The sequence below is a fragment of the Bubalus kerabau genome, chromosome 5 (assembly GCF_029407905.1).
Source record: "Bubalus kerabau isolate K-KA32 ecotype Philippines breed swamp buffalo chromosome 5, PCC_UOA_SB_1v2, whole genome shotgun sequence".
Lineage (NCBI taxonomy): Eukaryota > Metazoa > Chordata > Mammalia > Artiodactyla > Bovidae > Bubalus > Bubalus kerabau.
In genome coordinates this window covers 127,702,943-127,726,402 of record NC_073628.1, presented here as the reverse complement: position 1 = coordinate 127,726,402, position 23,460 = coordinate 127,702,943, and the positions used below count along the sequence as shown (strand labels likewise).

General features: G+C 42.1%; 1 protein-coding gene across 19 annotated transcripts in view; it reads left to right on the top strand.

Moving 5' to 3' along the window:
- Window positions 1–23,460, top strand: part of HHAT (hedgehog acyltransferase) — a 354,036-nt gene that overhangs the window by 300,631 nt on the left and 29,945 nt on the right. The window contains exon 13 of one of the 19 annotated variants that reach the window (XM_055583069.1): window positions 4,108–4,516. The exons of the other annotated variants lie outside the window; for them this stretch is intronic. Within the exon in view, the coding sequence (XP_055439044.1) occupies window positions 4,108–4,118 (11 nt within the window). The 3' untranslated portion in view covers window positions 4,119–4,516. Of the gene's footprint in view, window positions 1–4,107; window positions 4,517–23,460 lie in introns of those variants that run through there. 19 annotated transcript variants of the gene reach the window in all.

The window sequence follows — 23,460 nt, the reverse complement described above, 5'->3', positions numbered from 1 at the left end:
GTCCAGGGTGTTTATTCATCTCCCAGCTCAAATGGCTCTGGACAGGCATTTCATTTAAAGCCAAGTTGGGATATTGCACTGGAAATTCCAGAAGGTGGTGATTAAAGAGAAACTCATTCTCCTCACATCTCATTACATTTTTGGGACTGAAATTTCATCTTCGATGTGAGAAGATAGAGGGCACATGTCACTCACTGTCTCAGGCATCTTCTTTGTGTTGATTTATTTCATCCTCTTCACTAGCCCTGCTCTTAGCATGGAGTTTTCATTGCTCTGACTGATTCTGCTTCTGCCCCACTGGATCTTATACAATTTCCTGAAGAATCTGAGGAACAAGAGCTTCCCACCCATTGTATTGGTGGTGAAGTCAACATGTTGATACAGATTAAGCAGTTTATCCGTGGGTTGCCCACTGGTCCATTACGGGCCATTCTTGGAATTTGGATTTCAAGACCTTCAGATGCCTTTGTTTCTTCTTTCATCTTTGCCGTGTGGTCACCCAGATGTTGTGGGCATCATCTTTCCTAAAAGCATTTCAGGCCAGGACACTAGGCATAGGGCGTGAGGAATAGAGAGTGGGAGTTCTTATCCAGAAGTGCACCTGGGATTATGAGAAAGCTGAGAGAATTTCTATTACGATATCTTGAAGGGAGTTTGAATCATCGTTCATCCAAGTCCTACTTTCTGTGAGGTCATGTGACACTTTTTCCTGTTAACTAGGAGTTTTTGTGAATTCATTTGAAAAGAGTTTTATGGAATTTGTGGACATTTTAAAGTGTCTTTAGATAGAATATCAAGTGAAGACTAGTATGGTTAGGCACAGTTCATTGAATAGAAAGAAAATTTTGATTCTTACTGATTTGAAGCCTCTACCTCTCATTGGCCCCCAGTTATTTATATGCAGTGTGAGATCCACGTGCACATTACAGTCAGATCATTATGTGTACACTTTCATACAATATCGTAAGTCAATTAAAGCTCAACAATTATATGTCAGTTATTTCTCAATAGAAAAAAGGCACATTACAAACATGGTAGTAGAATTAAACCAAAATAATTTTATAAAAATTTAAATATGTCCCCTGTGACTTCTAACTAAATCTGATATGTACTTGATATATAAGAGGATATCTGTACCAGGATTCCCAAGTCTGTACTCTAAGGCCCACACCAGGAAGTCATGGGATTGCTGTGCAGGTGTGGTTTCTGAAATGAACACACATCCTGGAATTTATATGATTATTTTGTTTGCTTATTGCAATTACTGGTATACTCCCAAAGGGGTGCAGAAATAGCTTAGCACCTGCCCTGCAGGCTGAGGATGGGAGGAGTGCTGCCCTGGCGGTCACAGGCACTGAGACCCTTTCACCTGATTTTCTCCTCAAGTCACCACTGAACAGTTTTTACAGTGTTAGAAATTAAGAATATTTAATTTGGAAATCAGTGACATTTTTGTAACAAAAGGCAGAATGTAGCGAGAGTCATCGTTATCAGGTGTCTCAGCTTCGGGAGCAAATCCTTTTGTGCGATAGAACCCGTCGCTGATTTTGTTTCTGTTTGCCAGTGTACCGGGCACTACCTGCTCTCATTATGCCGACACTCTTGTTCATTTCCTGTGGCCCCTGTCACAAATGATTACGAACTTGCTGGCTTCAAAGAGCACAGTTTTATCTTCTTCTGTTCCTGAGGCTTCCCAGGTGGCTCTGGGGGTAAAGAACCCGCCTGCCAAGGCAGGAGACCAAAGAGATGCAGGTTCGATCCCTGGGTCAGGAAGATCCCCAGGAGAAGGGCATGGCAACCCACTCCCTGCCTGGAGAATCCCATGGACGGAGGAGCCCGGTGGGCTACAGTCCGTGGGGTCGTGAAGAGTCGGACACGACTGAAGTCACTTAGCACGCATGCGCGTTCTGGAGACCGGAAGTCTGAGATCAGGCTTGCTGTGCTAAAGTCAAGGCGTTGGCAAGACGGGTTCCTCTGGAAGCGCGAGAGGAGAGTTTCACTGCTTGAGCGCTGGAGGCCAGCTGCAGCCCTTGCTTCCTGTGCTGCTGCTGCTGCGCGGTCAGGTGTGTAGCGTCTTCAGATCTTCTCTGCATCCTTTCTGCTGCTCTCACCTCAGCACCTGCCATCTGACTCCTCCTGTGTCTCTTCCAAAAGGACCCTTGTGATTATGAACTCCACCTGGATAATCTAGGATGATTTCCCCATTTCAGGATCCATCACGTGATCACACCTGCAGTGTCCCTGCGAAGCCCAGTAAGCTAACTCACATGAGTTCCAGGGTTTGAGACGTGGCCTTCCTTGGAGGAGCTGTCCCTTCGCCTGCCACAGCACGATCCAGTAACAGTTGCTATTTCACAGAACATCTCTTTTGCGGCACCATGGCAGTAGCTTCTTTCTCAGGAAATTTGATTATAAAATAGCAATTTGGATATGCTGCTAGTCATAAAATATGACTCTGCCTGTAGAAAGAAACGATGCTTAATTTCACAGAAGTGCACATGTGAGATTTGTTGTCTTAAGGGCATTTAGAGAGCAGTGTAGGGAAAAGCAGTGTAGGGAAGAGTTTTACTTGCTCAGCATTTGCTCCCCCCTCTTTGGGACCAAACCGTTCTCACCTCACTCTCAGTCTGCGTCAATCTGAGATCTAGGGGTTACCACGTGAGCCGGACTGGCCCATCCATATGGTCCGTCTCCCCATGTGGTGCAGTTTGAGTTTTTGTTGGAAATTGTCAGGAAGGAGAAGCTCTCTTTCTTTTGTTGCAGAGCAGTCAGGATATTGGGCTGGAGCTGTTGGGGGCCCTCTTGCTGCCATCAAGGGAGAGCCAAGTAGAGAAGGAAGCCGACTTTGGGGACAGCAGAACTGATCGTTGGAAACTGTTTCAGAGATCATATTCAGAGACAAGCCACTGCAACATACTCTTAAGCACCCTACAGCCAGGAGTTCTTGAAGCCAACCCATATACCTACTTTTCAATTTCAAAAGCTGTTGTTTCTTCTTCTTCACTCATTTCATGTTGGGAGACAATTCTCCAAGGCTCTTCTGTGTTTCTGCATGTCTTATCCTCAGATATACTGATTGCTTCTGTTCCAGGCTTTCTTTCCACGAATATTTGTATAGCAAGTATCTTTGGAAAATGGAGAGAGTGTCTTCCTCTGAAGTAGACGGTATTTGATTACTGTCCAGTGAATAAAAATAATCTCCCTCTGGGGCAGAGGTCAGGCGGGACTTACTGCCCATTATAAAATATTTAGATTCCTATGGCTGGGATTAATCTCCTATAATATGAGCCTCTGCATATGCAGGTATCACCTGGCCCTCTTGACGTTGCATTGTGGCATCTGGAGCTCAGGGAAATGGCACAGATGCTCTGGCTACTGTTATTACTGAGGGATAAAGTCTTTCATCTCTGTCCCAGTAGTCTCATGTCTTCTGCTGACATGCATGAAACTGGGAGGCTAATTTGTTGCAAGTAGAGTTAAATCTCAGATCCTTCACTTATTGACAATTCAGTTTGGTTAGGTTTCTGTAACTTGTAACCAGAAGCATATGACTAATGTAGCTTAATGAGATAATGCAGGTGGCATACACCACTATCACAGGGCTTTGTTGTGATTGTTGTTCTGTCCCCAAGTTGTGTCCAACTCTTTGCGACCCCATGGACTACAGCACCCCAGGCTTCCCTGTCTCTCACCATCTCCTGGAGTTTTGCCCAACTTCATGTCCATTGAGTCAGTGATGCCATCCAACCATCTCATCCTCTGTCATCCCCTTCTCCTCCTGCCTTCAGTCTTTCCCAGCATCTTTTCAAATGAGTTGGCTCTTTGCATCAGGTGGCCAAAGTATTGGAGCTCCAGCTTTAACATCAGTCCTTCCAATGAATATTCAGGGTTGATTTCCTTTAAGATTGATTTGTTTGATCTCCTTGCTGTCTGTGGGACTCTTAAGAGACTTCTCCAGCACCACAGTTGGAAAGCATCAATTCTTTGGTGCTGTGCCTTCTTCATGGTCCAGCTCTCACATCCATGCATGACTACTGGGAAAACCATAGCTTTGACTATATGGAGCTTTGCCAGCAAAGTAATGTCTCTTTTTAACATACTGTCTAGGTTTGTCATAACCTTCCTGCCAAGAAGCAGTCGTCTTCTAATTTCATGGCTGCAGTCACCATCTGCAGTGATTTCAGAATGCAAGAAGAGGAAATCCGTCCCTGCTTCCACCTTTCCCCCTTCTATTTGCCATGAAGTGATGGGACCAGATGCCATGATCTTAGTTTTTTTCTTTTTAACATTGAGTTTTAAGCTGGCTTGTTCACTCTCGTCCTTCACCCTCATCACGAGGCTCTTCAGTTCCTCTTTGCTTTCTGCCATTAGAGTGGTATCATCTGCATATCTAAAGGTGTTGCTCTTTCTCCTGACAGTCTTGATTCCAGCTTGTAACTCATGAAGTCTGGCATTTAACATGATGTACTCTGCATATAAGTTAAATAAACTGGGTGATAATATACAGCCTTGTTGTACTGCTTTCTCAATACTGAACCAGTCAATTGTTCCATACAAGGTTCTAACTGTTGCTTCTTGACGCACATACAGGTTTCTCAGGAGACAGGTAAGATGATCTAGTCTTCCCATCTCTTGAAGAATTTTCCACAGTTTGTTGTGAGCCACACAGTCAAAGGCTTTAGCATAGTCAATGAAACGGGTATATGTTTCTCTGGAATTCCCATGCTTTCTCTATGATCCAGCGAATGTTGACAATTTGTTCTCTGGTTCCTCTGCCTTTTCTAAACCCAGCTTGAACATCTGGAAGTTCTCAGTTCACATAATGCTGAAGCCTAGCTTGAAGGATTTGAGTGTAACCTTACTAGCATGGGAGATGACTCCAATTGTCCAGTGGTTTGAACATTCTTTAGTACTGCCCTTCTTAGGAATTGGGATTAGAGTTGACCTTTTCCAGTCCTGTGGCCACTGCTGGGTTTTCCAAATTTGCTGACATATTGAGTGCAGCACTTTAATAGTATCGTGTTTTAGGATTTTAAATAGCCTTCTGGGATTCTGTCACCTCCACTAGCTTTATTGGCTGCAGTGCTTCCTAAGGCCCACTTGACTTCACACTCCAGAATGTCTGACTCTGTGAGTGTACAGAGACCGCACCATCGTGGTTATTTGGGTCATCAAGATCTTTTTTGTACAGTTCTTCTGTGTATTCTTGCCGTCTCTTCTTGATCTCTTCTGCTTCTGTTGTATCTGCACCATTTCTGTCCTTTATTGTGCCCATCTTTGGATGAAACGTTCCTTTGATATTTCCAATTTTCTTGAGATTTCTAGTCTCTCCCTTTCTGTCATATTCCTCTGTTTCATTGCATTGTTCATTGAAAAGTCCTTCTGTCTCTCCTTGCTACTCTCTGGGACTCTGCATTTAATTGTGGGTGTACCTTTCCCTCTCTTCCTTGCTTTTCACTTTTCTTCTTTCCTCAGCTATTAGTAAAGCCTCCTCAGACAACCACTTTGCCTTCGTGCATTTCTTTTTCCTTGGGATGATTTTGTTTGCTCCTCCTGTACAATGTTATGAACCTCTGTCCATAGTATCCCCATCTTTGGCTACAAAGAATGTAATCAGTCTCATTTCAGTATTAACCATTTGCTATTGTCCATGTGTAAAGTCGTCTCTTGTGTTGTTGGAAGAGGGTGTTTGCTATGACCAGCGTGTTCTCTTGGCAGAATTTTATTAGCCTTTGCTCTGCTTCGTTTTGTATTTCAAGGCCAAACTTGCCAGTCACTCCAGGTATCCCTTGACTTCCTGCTCTTGCATTCCAATCCCCTGTGATGAATAGAACATTTTTTTTTTTTTGGTGTTAGTTCTAGAAGGTCTTCTAGGTCTTCATAGAACTGATCAACTTCAGCTTCTTTGGCATTAGTGGTTGGGGGATAAACTTGGATTACTATGGTGTTGAATGGTTTGCCTTGAAAATGAACCGAGATCATTCTGTCACTTTTGAGGCTGCACCCAAGTACTGCGTTTTGGACTCATTTGTTGCTTATGAGGGCTATTCCATTTCTTCTAAGGGATTCTTGCCCACGGTAGTAGATCTAATGGTCATCTGAATTAAATTCACTCATTCCTGTCCATTTTAGTTCACTGATTCTTATGATGTTGATGTTTACTCTTGCCATCTCCTGCTTAACCATGTCCAGTTTACCTTGATCCATGGAGCTGACATTCCAGGTTCCTATGCAATACTGTTGTTTACAGCATTGGATTTTACTTTCATCACCAGACACATCCACAACCGAACGCCGCTCCTGCTTTGACCCAGCTGCTTCCTCCTTTCTGGAGCCGTTAGTATCTGTCCATTGCTCTTCCCCAGCTGCATATTGGACACCTTCTGATCTGGGGAACTCATCTTTCGGTGTCACATATTTTTTGCCTCTTTGTACAGTTCACAGGGTTCTCAGGGCAAGTAATCTGGACTGGTTTGCCAGTCCCTCCTCTGGTGGATCACATTTTGTCAGAACTCTCCACCATGACCTGCCCATCGTCAGTGGCCCTGCGCAGCCTGGCTCACACCTTCACTGAGTTACACAAGCCCTTTCACCAGAACAAGGCAGTGATCCATGAAGGGGTACAGGTCCTTAAGGGAAGGGTATCTGGGGAGATTGTTTTATACTGAATCACTTTTTGGTATAATTTATTTTTGCTTATATTCATCCTAATAAAGTAACTTTGAGGAGCTACATACCCCACTGTGACTTTTAAAGTAGGCACCTAACTTTTTCTATTGTAAATTTAAATAACTATAAAAGACCTAATTTTTGTCATATTATAAATGCTGATGTTTAAATGCAAAACTGATAGCTCTAAATAATATAAATTATAAATAACTTAGTGATTTAATACTGACCATCATCCTTTTAAAAATATAAATAAGCAAGCCCTTCTTTCACAGTATTTCCTTGATATCATATTTCTATTTAATTTCTTTGGTACAATTTTGTCTTATCTCAGTTATTTTCTTATTCAACTATCATACTTCTCTGTAGCGTTGATTTTGCTTGTTTTTCTATCACCATAAAATAGAAACATTTTTCTCCTGGGTTGAATTGTCTTTACAGTTCTTATTAATGCATAACTCAAAGGTGATACTTTTGATAAATATTAAACATAAAAAGTAAAATTTCTCTTGAAATGGATGAAGTAGGGATTTATGGTTATTTGATTAAAGGAATTATCTAATTGTTGCTTTAGTTTGTTCCACTATTGTAAAGCTTTTGATTTAAAACATAGCATGCTGCTGCTGCTGCTAAGTTGCTTCAGTCGTGTCCGACTCGGTACGACCCCAGAGACGGCAGCCCACCAGGCTCCCCAATCCCTGGGATTCTCCAGGCAAGAACACTGGAGTGGCTTTTCATTTCCATATAGCCTAGCAAAGTGCTAATATCTTAAGAATTTTCTCTAGGCAAACACACACATATATCCAGCGCCTAAAGGATGCTTCTCATGACCCCTGCCAGTTACTGCCTTGCCTTATTCTGACATCTAAATGCATAGCTTTCTTGAGTAGCTGGTTTGTTTGTTTAATGCACATACACATATATTATGTGATTCTACAAGGAGAGGGAATTACATAATATGTATTCTTTTTTGTCTCACTTTTTTTTTGCTCAATATCATGTTGAGAGATTCATCCATATTTTGGAGTGTGGTTATAGATTTTTTCCCCTGCTTGTTACTACTATAAAGTGTTTCATTGTGTGAACATGCCACAGTTTATCCATTTTACTGTTGTTGAACATGATAGCGGTAAGGTCCTATGGACTGTCATATATATGACGTGGTGAAGATCTGTGTGCATTCTTGCTGGGTTTATAACTGGAGAGGGACTGCCATGTCAGTGGGTGTGCATATATTCAGCTTTCGTAGATGTGGTCAAATAGCTTCTCAAAGTGTTGTACTGATTCCCTTAAGGGTTTTACATCCTAGAGCAATATCCTGAATAAGAAGAATGGGCAAGAGGCTTCTCCTTTGTTTTTTTTGTGTGTTTTTTTTTTTTTTTTTGTAAAGTGAAATGAAAGCCGTGTGTGTGTGTGTGTGTGTGTGTGTGTGTGTGTGTGTGTGTGTCTGAGAGGGAGAGAAGGAGGAGAAGGGCAAGGAGAAACTTAGCCTCAGATTAATTTTTAGGATCTGGAAATTCATTCTTCCAAAGTTTTCCATGTTGTTGTATGCATTCGCAGTTTGAAGGCTGCTGCTCTTAAGGGAAAGAAGGTCACTTTGTCTTTTGAGTCCCACCTCATCATCTTTATTCAAGCCCAAAGGAAAAGAAGTGTTAATATGAGCTAGACAGTGGTTGAGGTTAGCATGTATCAGTTAACCACTGCTACATAACAAAACCACCCCAAAACTTAGTGGCTTAAAAGAACAAGCATTTATATAACGCACAGATCTCTGCCAGCTGGAGTCTGGCTTATCTAGGACAGCTGCATGCATCCATCTGTGGGTCACCTGTGGTTGCATTGGATTTGCTGATCTTAGCTGGGCTGTCGTGTCTCTAGGGCCTTTGCTGGGATGAACTGGCTGAGTCAGGTCTTCTCTATGTTGATTTCTGACCCTTCAGCAGACCTGTCCTGGCCTGTTCATGCGGCAGTCATAGTGGTTCAAGAGAGGGGGCAGACAGCGTGCAGAGCTTTTCAGGCCCAGAACCGTAATCAGTCTTGCTGCATCCTTTGGCCAAAGTGTGTGGTATACTAGCCCAGACTCAAGGAGAGAGGAAATAGATTTCATCTCCTCATAGGAAGAACTGTGAAATCATATTGTGAAGGGTGTTGACACAAGTAGGCGGGAAGGACTGATTGACATGGTTTGCAATCCATCTTAATTGCTTATTAAGCAATTAATAAGAGGCGCAGAAGAGCTGACACAAGAGCATGGTCATTTAAATGATCCCAATTTGTCATCTCTCCCCTCGGCCTCTTTCCAGATTCTCTCCCTCTTCTCCCTGCAGAGACTTTCTCTGCCTCCTATGTGGTCACTTGGACCCTTTGGTTGTTTTGGTTGGGGAAGGGCAGGAGTGGGCCTGGGAGTTCTGCGTCTTTCTGTGAAATAATTGGTGACATGTGTGTGTGTGAGACAGATAGGGAGGGGTCCATACTGTTAAAGTCTGGGACATTGAGACATTCAAGCTGATCTGACTTAAAGGAGCTTCCCAGTGGTTCAGCCTGGAGTCCACATAGGGTGTGGGGCCAGAGCCCCAGCTACTAACCAAGTTTTCCTTTGCTTTCCTTTGCATAGATGCCTAGGCTATTTAGAGTTTCCTGAGTTCTCTGACTCTGTATGATTTAATGGTTCTTAGTAGTGTCCATTATTACTATTTTAGTTCTTTACTGTTTGTTAAGTAATTTCCAGGGCACTAGTTCAGTTGGTTTTTCTGCAACCCCCTGTGAGATAGCTTAGGCAGACATCATCCCAGTATTACTAATAACTGAGGCTCAGAGAGGTCAGGAAACTTGGTCATAGTTACGCAGCTCAGAAGCTGAGGAACCAGGTGAATCAGAAGCCTTTTGACTCTAAATCCCATAGCTTTACATTATACCACTGTGGCCTCTCTGTGAGGCCTAAAGTATAACAGGAGACCCCCATTTTCATCACAGAACATCCCCAAGTGTCACTGTTGGAGACAAAGTCCCGGGTGCCTGGCTTGTTCTGTTTCTGATAGTTATCAGTGTGGGGGCGGGGGAAGAGACCAGACCTCCAGTTTCTGGAGCTGATAGACCAGCCCCCTGACCCCTAGATGGGTGGCCCCTAGCTGGTCTGCATCTCTCTGCAAGTAAAGCCATCCCCCTTTATCCTCGGTTTCACTTTCCTCAGTTGCTTGTTGGCAACTGTGATCTGAAAATATTAAATGGAAAATTCCAAAAATGAGCGATTCTTAAGTTTTACATTGCACGCTGTTTGAAGTTAGTGTGGTGATGTCTCTTGCCGCCATGCTCCGTCCCACCCGGGACATGAATCATCCCTTTGCAGAGCTTGTCCCTACTAATCACTTAGCTGTCCCCAGGTCAGCTCTCTGTGTTACAGTGCTCTGTTCAAGTAACCCTCCTTTTACTTAATACTGGTTCTGAAGCGCAAGAGTAGTGATGCTGGCAATTTAGCTATGCCAAGGAGAAAGCAGTAAGTGCTTTAAGTGAAAAGGTGGAAGGTTTTGACTTAATAGGGGAAAAAAAAAATCATATGCCGAGATGCGAAGAGCTACAGTAAGAATGAATTTTCTACATGTGAAATTATGGAAAAGGAACAAGAAATTCATGCTAGTTTTGCTGTTGCACCACAAACTACAGAAGTTATGGCCATGGTACCTTACAGATGCTTAATGGGGAAAACATTAAATTTTACAATAAGATATTTTGAGAGAGAGAGAGAGAGAGCATATGGACATAACTTTTATTGCAGTGAGTGAACATGAAAGTCGCTCAGTCGTGTCCAACTCTTTGCGACCCCATGGACTATACAGTCCATGGAATTCTCCAGGCCAGAATACTGGAGGGGGTAGCCTTTCCCTTCTCCAGGGGATCTTCCCAACCCAGGGATCGAACCCAGGTCCTCTGCATTGCAGGCTGATTCTTTACCAGCTGAGCCACAAGGGGAAGCCCTTTATTACAGTATACTGTTAACAATTGCTGTATTTTATTATCCGTTGTTATTTATCTCTTACTGTAAATTAAGTGCCTACTTTGTAAATTTGACTTTATCACAGGTGTGTATGCGTAGGGGAAAAGAGCATCTATGAGGTTTAGTACTGTCTGCAGTTTTAGGCATCCACGAGCTTTAGTACTGCCTGCAGTTCTGGGCATCCACTGGGGTCTTGGAACACGTCTCCTGCATGTAAGGAGGCACTGCTGTAGTTTCGCCCTGACCTGCTCAGGTGGTGAAGGACTCTGGCTCTCCTGACCCCAGCCCTCAGGGTGTTGGTTTTGCCTCTTTGTGGCTCACTCAGGCATTGCACTAGCTTGCCCTTTGTTTCTTGTCGTCCTTGCTCAGACCAAGAAAGCAAGAGGGAGAAGATGGTTTTGTTTGGGCGTGCTGTCTGGATTACCAAAGAAACCAAACAGTCTCGGGAATGGCTGTTGGAAGAGCCTGTGATCATGATGTATTATGTTGTGCGGTGCTGGAAATGCAGCAGAAGGCAGCAGCGTGGGCTGGTTGTGGCTCTTTTCTTTGCAGTAAAAATCAAAAAGTGGAATCCATCCGGGCAAACTTTCCCTGGCCTCAGGAATTTTGCTGGGCACTGCGGTCCTCTCCCTGGAGTGTAACTAAAGCAGTCAAGTATTCCCCTGAATATTCAGTAAATGAGAATGAAAACTATGAAGAAAAACTTGTCACTGTCTTAAAGATAGAAAAAAGGCAGAATCCTGTTTGGGGAGCAGCTGTGTGGTTCCACACAGGATTGTGTGAGAGGTAGAGCTTCCTGCCGACAGGCATTTGAGTCGTATCTGGACCATTTTTCTCTGTGGTGACCCTGTGACGGATTCCTGCAGCCTACCAGCTGCCCCTACCCCACCCCACCCCCAGCCATATTTCCTGCTGCTGTAGAGTATTCTTTACAAGGGAACCTACTTAGTATGGCAAAGGAGGTGCTATGGTTGAATTGTGCCTCCAAAAAGATATATATATGGAAGTCCGCAACCCATGGCGTTGCTGATACAGGAAGCAGCAGGTAGAGATAGCCGGTCTGGAAGTCTATATCTCCCTGCGTCAGGCTGGCGGATCGAGGCTTCCAGGGCAGGCGGACAGGGCCAATGCTCTGTTCAGGAGCTGCCTGGCATCCAGCCAGCCCCAGGCTCGAAGCCTGTGTCCCCCGGTGCCAGCCTAGCAGCATGACCGCAGCGCCTCTCTGCTCCCCGCTGTTCTCCTCTGGGTATTGTCACAGTCCAGCTGCTGCCAGCTCTTGCCCAGAGAAGAAGGCAGCTGCTAATTTTAGCCCTATTTAGGTCTCTCGGCAGCACGTCTCAGGACTTTTATTTATTTTTCTGGTGGCATTTTCATGTGACCTTGGAGGAAAAAAAAAAAAAAAACTGAGAAGATTATCCGTAAAATAAAAGGGAAATCGAATATTCTGTTTTAAATGGTGATTGTGTTCCTTTGCTGTTAGAAAGGGCTTCCCAGGGTTAGAAAGGGCTTCCCAGGTGGCCCTAATGGTCAAGAACCCGCCTGCCAATGCAGGAGATGTAAGAGATGCAGGTTTGATCCCTGGTTTGGGAAGATACTCTGGAGGAGGGCATGGCAACCCACTCCAGTATTCTCGTCTGGAGGATCCCATGGACAGAGGAGAGTGGCGGGCTACAGTCCATGGGGTCGCAAAGAGTCTGAAGTGACTTAACATACATGCACACTGTTAAAAGACTTCCAGGGCCAAGGGTATATACCAAAGGGAGTTACCTATAACTTACTCTGACTTTTAAGGGGAGCAGAAAGCAAGTAACTGAGGATTGAGCTAGGGGATATAGCACTCTTCCCAGAGATTATTAGAAAGATGCCCCTGGCTTGCTTGGAGGAGGCCAAGCCACCCGGTTTATGACATGAAAACATGGAATTTTGCTTGATAAACCGAATTTACCTTTCTGCAACGTTTGTCTCCGCATTGAGTGAACGGAACCATTCTCATTTGTCTTGGTTCCAAGTTAGGTTTCCTATATGAGAAGGACTTTGAGCCATTTGTTTTTTGTATCCTGAGGGCTGTCAGTCACAGAAGACCAAAAAGATGTCAGATAATGTAATGAGTGCTATTACTTGGCTGACTTTCAAATGACAGATACAGACAAATGGTGGTCACACAGACCTGTCTTTGGAGCCATGTCTTTCCTCAGAAATTCATTGTTTCCTGAGCTAGAAGAAACCAGATAACTTATAATAAAATGGTTTTCTGCTCCAGTTTTATCATTCTGTTTGTGTCCGCAGTTACCTATCACTTACTTTCTCATCCTTGAAGCTTGCCTCTTGATTACTTTTCTTCATGGCTGCCTCAACAAGGTGGCTGGAGGGGTTGGGTCCTACTTTTTGCCTTGCTGTAAAAAAAAATGCTATCCTGGGGAGGATCGTACTAAATGAAGCAAAAGTGCATAGCAAGAAAATAAGATGTGTGAAAAGAGTCTCTGTCTATTTGATTCTGGAAAAAGAGGCACAGTGGGCAGATGAGTCTGGATAAGGCTAAAATCATTTTTTTTTTTAATTAATTTTTTTTAAATTTTGGCTGTGCCTGGTCTTTAGTTGCAGCATGTGGGATCTTTCATTGCATCATCCATGCTCTCAGTTGCAGCACCTGGGTTCTAGAGATCGAACCCAGGTCCCCTGCACTGGGAGCATGGAATCTTAACCACTGGACTAGTAGGGAAGTCCCTAGGCTAAGGTTTTTTTTTTTGTTTTTTTTGTTTGTTTGTTTGTTTTTAACAGAGAAAATTACTTTAAGGAAAGGGCCTTCCTGTATTCCTTCTGGTCTTTGTGCTGGATGCTTGGGATACAGTGAAAACCAAATATGGCAAAATATTTCACAGTGCTTTGGGACATAATGCTTAGGGAAAGAGTGCTTTGGAGACAGAGAGACAAATGGTTAACTTTATCTTCTGGGTGAGAAATTCACCATAGAGTTGGGCTTAACGGGATGAGTAAGTATCAGACTTGGGGGATGGGCACAGCTTATCCAAAGGCATAGAAGCATAATATTGCACATCCGGGAAACTGCAAGCATCTTAGGATCACAGCATGAGAGGACGAGAAGCTTGATGTCAGGGAATAGGCTGATTGCACCAGGGAACACCAGGAAGGTAGCTGGAAAGCAAGGTAATGAAGGCCATGCCTGCCATGCTGTGGAGCATGGGCTTCATCCTTAATAGGTTGCAAATAGGGTTGGGTCCCAGGGAGACTTTGGCCAGAGTGTGGCACAGATCTCATTTCTGAAAGATTGTAGAGGTAATGTGGGGACTGATTTGGAGGAAAGCAGTACTAGGATCAGGAGGGCCAGCCACGTGATGAATGACAAGGGCTCCTGGTGTCAGAGGACAGGAGAGACGGAAGAAGGGACCTTCAGAATTCTTCCACAGAAGATTTTAGGGAGTCACTAAGTCTTCATGTTTGTGCAGTTTAGTAGTTTTGGCCCCTGAGTCAAGGACAGAAATACTCGAGGTCTATCCACTGTTTTTGTAGTTCCTCCTGGTTGTAAGTGAAAGCCGTTCAGTTGTGTCTGACTCTTTGTGACCCTATGGACTATACAGTCCATGAAATTCTTCAGGCCAGAATACTGGAGTGGGTAGCCTTTCACTTCTCCAGGGGATCTTCCCAACCCAGAGATCGAATCCAGGTCTCCTGCATTGCAGGTGGATTCTATACCAGCTGAGCCACCAGGGAAGCCCTTTTGTAGCTCACATAGATTCATTTCTGAATTTTGGAGAAAGAATGGCCAGTACACACTTACCCTCTGTTTCTTTACCTTTGCTCCTGAAGTAATATTGGTAATATTATTAACATCGTTCTGCTCACATGGCCCCTTATTCTTCTATCAAAAATATTTTGGAGAATATCCACATGCAAAAGAATGTAGTTGGACTCTTACCTCATCCCGTATATAAAAATTAACTCAAAACGCATCAAAGACCTAAATTGTAAGAGCAAAAACTATAAAACTTGCAAGAAAGTATAGGGATCAATATTTGTGACCTTGGATTAGCCAATGGTCTCTTTGATATGACACCAAAAACACAAGCAACAGAATAAAAAAATAGATCAATTGGACATCATCAAAATAAAAAACTTTTGTGATTGAAAGGACATCAAGAAAGTGAAAATGCAACCAAAATATGAGAAAAATTTGCAAACCATATATCTGATAAAGAATTTGTGTCAAGAATATATAAAGAATTATTATAACTCAATAGTAAAATGACATATAGCAATTTAAAAATGACAAAGGTGATTAGACATTTATCCAAAGAAGATATTCAGACACCCAACAAGCACATGACAAGATATTCAAAATCATTAACCATCAGTAAAATGCAAATTAAAACCACACTGAGATACCACTAAGATGGCTGTAATAACAGATTAAAAAATGGAAAATAAGTGTTGGAGAGGATGTAGAAATATCCAAACCCTCATACACTGCCTGTGGGAATATAAAGTAGAAAACAAATGCTCTGGAGTATAGTCTGGCAGTTCTTCAAAAAGTTCAGCATGGGGACTTCCCTAGCGGTCCAGCAGTTAAAATTCTGTGCTTCTACTGCAGAGGGTGTGGGTTCAGTCCCTAGTTGGGGAACTAAGAGCCTACATACCACACAGTGCAGCCAAAAAATAAAAGTAAGTAAAAAATTTTAAAATAATAAGTAGGACTTTAAAAAGTTAAACATAGAATAACCATATGGCTCAGCAATTTAATCCTAGGTATATACCCACACCAAAAACTTTGTACATGAATGCTCATAGCAAATTATTGACAATAGCCAAAAAAGTAAAAACAGCCTGTATGTCTATTGATGAACAGATAAATAAGATGTGGTATATCCATAGAGTGGAGGGCTCCCCAGGTGACTCACTGGTAAAGAATCTGGCTGCCAACGCAGGAGACATGGGTTCGATCCCTGGGTCAGGAAGATCCCCTGGAGAAGGGAATGGCAACCCACTCCAGTATTCTTGCCTGGAGAATACCATGGACAGAGGAGCCTGGTGGGCTATGGTCCATGGGGTCACAAAGAGTCAGACATGACTTAGTGATTAAACAACAACAGTATCCATACAGTGGAATATTATTCAGCAATAAAAAGGAAGGGAGTACTGATTCATACTATGACATAGGTGAATCTTGAAAACTTTATTATAAGTGAAAGAAGCCAGTCGTTAAGGACCACATATTGTATGATTTCATTTATGTGACATGTTCAGCATAAGCAAATCTACAGAGACAAAAATATGTTAGGGCTAGGAGGATTGGAGTTTGGAGGGTGATGGCTAATGAGCTTGGGGTTCCTTTTGTGGGGTGATGAAATGTTCTGTAATTGATTGTGGTGATTCCTATGAGTATATGAACAACCATTGAATTATTAATATATATATACTTTACATGGGTGAATTGTGTGGTATTTCAATTATGTTTCAATAAGCCTGTTAAAAATAGTTTAGAGATAAAAGATAGTTGATCTGACACGATTCTCCTATCTTTTCCTCCAGACATCTGTCAGCTCATCCATCTAACCTCTGTCTGTCCATCCATCCTCCCTTTATCAGTCCATGCATTTGCCTATCTACCTTTTCTTCCATCCTCTTATCCTACGCTATCTGATTTCTCCTTCCTCGCTCACTCTGTAAATCCAAAAAAATAAAAAAGATTCATTGGTCATCTGCTCAAGTCCAGGAATCATTCTCGTCCCTGACTTTCATGTTAGTTTGGTATTTCTGGTGTCCTTATGCTTTGCAACTGCCTAGCATAAGGTGACTTTTCCAAGCTCTCCAGAGGAAATAACTCTTTATCAATCCATCTGGCAAACAGATGGATGCATGGATATAGGGAAAGTGTAGAGATTGATATGTAACCAGGGACATGCTGAAATGGTAGGAAACGTGGGTCACATCTCACCTTCTGATAAGTCCTCAGACTGGTGTATAGGACATTTTCTGGCTTTGTTTATTTGCTGTGACTACTCGGTGTTAAATAGATATGACATTCTCTCCTGCCTCCTGTCTGTGGCTCAGTGCAGGTTTGACGCCCGGTTGCCGCACTTCTCATTATTAACACAATGCGGAGTGATTTCAAGGTTGACCTGGTCTAACACAGCTTTCTTAATGAGATTGCTCCCCTTGTGTCATCGTCAGTCAGTGTGATGTCAGCCTTTCTCTTGCCCAGCTCCGGCACAGTTGTTTCAGAACATCATTGCCCATCAGAACCACCAGACAAGCTTATTATGCATGACCCCGAGATTTCTGTAAGAGATTCTGATTCAGGAGGTTTAGGGTAGCATGCCAGATATGTATTTTTATCTTAATGAACACTCCTAATGATTCTCAAATAAATGCTGTTTATGTCACCCTTAAAATACTGTCATCATTTGACCTGTTAATACCCGCATTGGTTAGCAATATGGGAAATTTCTAGTTTCCCTTCCAGTGTCCTCCTCTTCAAGCCTGGAAGAGTTGTACTATGGCTGAGAAGCAGCAAGCATTATTCTGTGTGTGATCCTCTCCCACTGAGTTTAGTGGGTAGAATTTATAGTGAGCTTGGAGATTCTGGAAGGAGTTAACAACCCAGCAGCTCTAGGAGACATTCACATATCCAGTGATGTGGACAATCCAAACAAACGTATTCGAATAATCAGCATCTGTATTTAGAGGCATATTTTTTAGATATCAGATTTTGGTACCCTCTTCAATTTGCTTGATTTGATAGGAAAAACAAACTCAAAATTTAGGAGACAGGATGGTGGGGGGTGGGCCTTAGGAAAAGGATGAACTGGGATCAGGGTGAATGGAATGGGGGCAGTGTTAGCTGTAATGAAAACCTTTCTCTCTAAACACAGGTAAGTGAGTATTGACTCCAACATGGTGGGCATGAAGCTTTACAATGCCTCTAGATCTGCACATACCTCCAAATGCTGTGTGGACATGTGTTTTCCTGATGAAGACATTAATCCATCAGAGCATGAGATTCCCTCACTACCATCACCATCAAAATGGCTTTGTGAAACCCCTCATTCCATATGGGGCTGTTATTAAAAATCAAGGCTAATGCCAGCCACCCTTGTTATTTGGAATTTTGGTGTCCACAACATCGTTGATGTACACCAACAAGGAAAGAGGAGGCTTAAGCTAAATTTCAGTTAAACACGAGAGAAAATACTGTGTTGAGATCTTATGTATGTATCTCTCTTTACATGTTGCAAAGCACTGCCATTTGCATTGCAGTCCTGTAATACAGATTGAATTATACTTATTCAGTGGGTGAGAAAACTAGAACTTAGATGAAGTAACTTGCCAAACCCATTGAGCTAGAAAATGGCAGAGCTGAGACTCGAACCCATGTCATCTAGCTCCTTCTTCTGTGCTGGTTTCACAACATCACATTGCTAAGAAAATGCTGGTGTTTCTGCTAAAGTATCTGTCTGGAGTTGATAATCTAGGAATCCTACTTTGTTATTCTTCAGGGTATGCGTATAAACCACTGAACACTGCCTGAAAAGAACTATATAAATGTGACATGAGTATCAATGATTAGTGTACCCTAGTGTGTTTTGTGAGGAGATGGATGTCTATCCAGTGGGGCAGGAAAATTTCAGTACTTACCCTAAAAGCCCAGGAAGCCTTCCTAAAAGGGGTAGATTTTGTCTTTCAATTTATAAAGTTTTCTTGAACGTTTATTTAAAACTATACCATACGTAAATTAAAGTGCATTAATCTTAAGCATACACTAAAGCAGGATGAATTTTTATAAACTGAAGATACCTGTTTAGCCAATACCTCGTGCTCTAGAAGTTTCTCCTTGTGATCCCTCCTAGTCACAAGCCGCTCTAGGGTAAACAACATCCTGATGTGTAATGTCGCTGATTATTTTTGTTTGTGTTTGACCCTTATTTAAATAGAAGAATAAGATACTATCAGTTCTGCTATAATGCTTGTTTTGGGAATGCAAATTTCCATCCTGACTGATACATTAGGGAACAGTTTGAGCATAATGCAATTTAGTGTGCTTATGCACAGCGTTGTCCTCAAGAAACTAGGTGAATGCCGAAAACTGCACCAAGCTGGGCTGAGCCCAGTAGGAATACACAACCCGCACACACCTCAGCTCTAACAGCCACCTCAGTTCATCTAGCTTGTTACGAGCCACGCCCAGCTACCCTGTCTACTGTCGCAACACTCCATCCAATGTCAGCTGACCCTCCTTCCCCCACTGGGTGATAACTGGCAAGCTGCACCCCTCTGACACCTACTTCCATAAGCAAACTTAAGATCTTTGTAAACCCAAAGTACTGTTTGTTTTAACATTTGTGTGTGTGTGTGTGTGTGTGTGTGTTCGTGTGCGCTCAGTCAGTCAGTTGTCTCTGACTCTTTGTGACCCCATGGACTGTAGCCCACCAGTCTCCTCTGTCCATGGGATTTCCCAGGCTAGAGCAGTGGGGTGGGTTGCCATTTCCTACTCCAAGGGATCTTTCCGACCCAGGGATCATCACAGTTCTTAACCATTTTACATGTGTAAAACCATGTTACTACTTTGATTAAATGTCTTTTTTTTTTTGTCTTTTGTGTGTTACTGGCAAGGCTTTTGAGTGTTATGCCCCTTTGTTTTTTTTCCTTAGGTCCTATGGTGTTAATTGCATGATTTTGTATAGTGTGGTGATTTTTAGGACCACATACATCATGTTTTAACAGATCTGACTGCAATTCTCTTTTTTGTCGTCTTTTAACATTATGTTTGAGGGATTCATTGATACCATTATGTATAGCAATAGTTTTTTTCACTTTCATTGATGTATAATATTTCATTGTATGAATACACCACAATTCACGTATCTCCTCATGTAGTATCCTGTTGATGGAGTTTTAAGATTGTTTTTAGTTTGAGGCTATTACAAATAATGTTACTGTGAAAAATCTTGTACAGATCTTTTACTACACATATGTGCATTTTTCTATTGGGTACGAACCCAGGAGTGAAACTGCTGGGTCTTAGGATGATATGTATGTGATTAGTTTCAGTAGAAGTCACCAGTTTTCTAATGTTGTTGTACCAATTTATTCTTTAGCCAATATACACAAGTGATTCTAGTGATTCTATATCCTCTTCAAAACTTGGAGTTGTCCATCTTCTTGATTTTAGCTCTTCTACTGTGTGTGTGTTGTGTGTGTGTGTGTTATTTCATCCTGAATGTACTTGCATTTCCCTGATGACTAAAGTGTAAGTATCTTTGCAAATGTTTACTGACCACTTGTATATTCTCTTTTGTGAAATACCATTAGAAGTCTGGCTATTTTAAAAAAATGGAGTCAGTTTCCTTTTTCCCCTTGATTTGTAAGCATTCTTTAAATGCTCCATGTTGAGAGTCTCTTGTTGGTTTTATGTATTGCAAATACGTTCTCCCCATCTATAGCTTTCATATTTTACCCTTTTAATGACGTTTTCTGATGAACAGAAGTTTTAAATTTTCATTAAGTCCTGTTTACCAGTCTTTTCCTTCATTGTGAGTGGTTTCTATGTCCTCATTTAGAAATGTTTGTTTACCTAAAGATCATTAAGGTATCACTTTATATTGTCTTCTAGAACTTGTACTTTTTTACTTTTCCCATTTAGATCTCCATTTAGAATTAATTTTTGTGTATGATATGAGTTAGGGATGCATATTTTTTTTCTGTGTGAATATCTAATTGACCCAGCAACAGTGATGGAAAAGATCATTTCCCCACTGATGTTCAGTGTGGTCTTTGTCTTAAATCAAATGTCCAATGGTTTGTTTGTTTCTTGGGCCAAGACTGCAATGTCTTACTTAACAAAGTTTTCTAAGTCTTGTTGCTGATAATGTAATTTTAGTAAGTAGGAGAAGACAGAGGCAGTAAGTAAGTTTATGTGGTCATTGCAGAACATCAGTTCTCCATTTACCCTTACTAAATATGTTTGATTTTTGTTGCAAAGACACAAGCAGCTGGACTTGAAGGCTTGTTTGTGAAAACTCCTGAGAATGAGAAGACTATCCATATTATATGAAATCAGAAAAGATTACCCTCACACTCTCTGGTCTGAGCCTCTTGTGCTGGCAGAATAAGTTCTTTTTTTCCAGTTTCTCAAGGATGTTCCTGCCACTGCATGCTCTAATCCAGTCCTTTCAGGCCTAATCAGCAGGCTGTGAACACACCCCCAAGCCCCAGGATTAGAAGTCAAAACAAAAACCCATAAAGACAAGGCACTGAATCTTAACTTTTTTTACTTTTGTGAAAATGATAATATCTCTGGGAAGTAAAGTATGTTCCTTTTGGAAATACATTTTTATTGCAATGAGGAAATTTTAAAAGTTACAAAAAAAGAAAAATTACCTGTAATCTCATTATTGTTGTTGTTGATTCGGTAAGTCGTGTCCAACTCTTTGGGACCCCATGAACTGCAACACACCAGGCTTCCCTGTCCTTCACTGTCTCCCTGAGTTTGCTCAAACTCATGTCCATTGAGTCAGTGATGCCATCCAACCATCTCATCCTCTGTCATCCCCTTCTCCTCTTTCCCTCAGTCGTTCCCAGCTTCAGGGTCTTTTTCCAAAGAGTTGGCTCTTCACATCAGGTGGCCAAAGTATTGGAGCTTCAGCATCAGTCCTTCCAATGAATATTCAGGGTTGATTTCCTTTAGGATTGACTGGTTGGATCTCTTTGCAGTCAAAGAGACTCAGGAGTCTTCTCCGGCACCACAGTTCAAAAGCATCAGTTCTTTGGTGCTCAGCCTTCTTTATGGTCCAACTCGCACATTCATACATGATTACTGGAAAAAACATAGTTTCGACTAGATGGACCTTTATCAGCAAAGTGATGTCTCTGCTTTTTAATACGCTGTCTAGATTTGTTATAGCTTTTCTTCCAAGAAGCAAGCATCTCTTAATTTCATGGCTACAGTCACCATCCAACAATGATTTTGGAGCCCAAGAAAATGAAATCTGACAGTTTCCACTAGCCCAGAAATAATCATTGTTAACATTTTGTCTTTGCTCACAGATCTTGTGGAAATTCACCATTTATCTTCTATTTATGAGTTTTTTATACTATTAACCATGGCCTATAAAATTAGTATAAGCCAAAATCCTAGATATTTTATAGAAAACATCTTCTCATTTATATTTAAAATAATTTTGAGGAATTAAAGGGTAATTGGCACTATATAAAGGTAATTGGGTCATCATTGTGAAAGTAAAAAACGAAAGCATCTCCAGTTGTCCCAATCTTGAGTAAAATTACGTTTAAATCTTCAAAGAAGGAAAAAAGTGAAAGTAACAGGTGATTTTTTTTCTCTATCGTATTATCAATAGGTCCCTAGAACTGATATAACAGAGTACCATGCACAGGTTGGCTTAAACAACAGAATTTATTCCCTCACAGTTCTCAGAGCCAGAAGTCTGAAATGAGTGTGTCAGCTGGGCCATGCTCCTCTGAGACCCTGGGGAGAATCCTTCCTTGTCTGTCTCTGGTGGTGGCTGGCAATCCCTGGTGTCCCCTGGCTGTCAGTGCATCATGGTAATCTCTGTGTCATCACACGGCAGGCTCCCTGACTGTCCGTCTGTCCTGGTGTCTGTTGTTCTTCTTTTTATAAGAACATCAGTCATACTGGATTTAGGACCCACTCCAATGAACTATGACCTTGTCTTAACTTGATTACAAGTTGACTTGGATTACTCTGCAAAGACTGCATTTCTAAATGAGGCCATATTCTGAGACAGTGGGGATTAAGACTTAAATGTGTTTTTTGGAGGGCTACAGTTCAACCTATAGCACCATTTCCTGTCCTCACCAACCCCACCGGGTAAGGTGTACTTGGTCTTGCCTGGACGCCTGCCTGTCACTCTGACCAGCAGAGATGCTTAGACAAATATGTTCTGTGATCCTTCTTGGGGGTGTCACCCTCTGCACTGCCCCTTTCACCACCACCAACCTTATAGCCCCTTCTACTCACCTTTTCTCATGTCTTATCCTAGTTTTTTGTTGTTCATTCTCTACGTCATGTCCAACTCTTTGTGACCCCATGGACTGCAGCACACTAGCCTTCCCTGTCCTTCACTGTCTCTTGGAATTTGCTCAAACTCATGTCTGTTAAGTCGGGGATGCCATCCAACCATCTCATCCTCTGTCCCCCCTTTCTCTTCCTGCCTTCAGTCTTTCCCAGCATCAGGGTCTTTGCCAATGAGTCAGTTCTTCCTGTCAGGTGGCCAAAGTATTGGAGCTTCAGCATCAGTCCTTCCAGTGAATATTCAGGATTGATTTCCTTCAGGATTGACTGGTTTGATCTCCTTGCTGTCCAAAGAGTCTGGTAAATAGTTTCAGGAATCTTCACTAGAGCTGGTGGACTCACTCTGGTTTAAAGGTAGAGATAGTATTCTGTAAAGGAACAGATTTTTCTTCCCTCAAATTTCCAGATTGAGATTCAGAAACAATTATTGAGCATCTGTTATATGCAGACACTGGGCCAATTTGCTTTGATATGTGTGACATCATTTATTGTAAATGTTATACAACTTTTACTGATGAGAGAGTTTAAGGAGGTTGAGTCACACAGTAGGTAAATTTCAGAGTAGGGTTTTAAATACCTAAATGACATGTCAAAGGTAGGAAGATTGTAATAAATATTCTGGCTCCATTTTTGGTGTTTAACTGCTGACACAATTCAAGCCCCACCCTCCTTCAGTCCCCTTGTGTCCCATCTCTGGGCAAACCAACAAGAAAACAGACTCTTCTTCCCTGGGTGC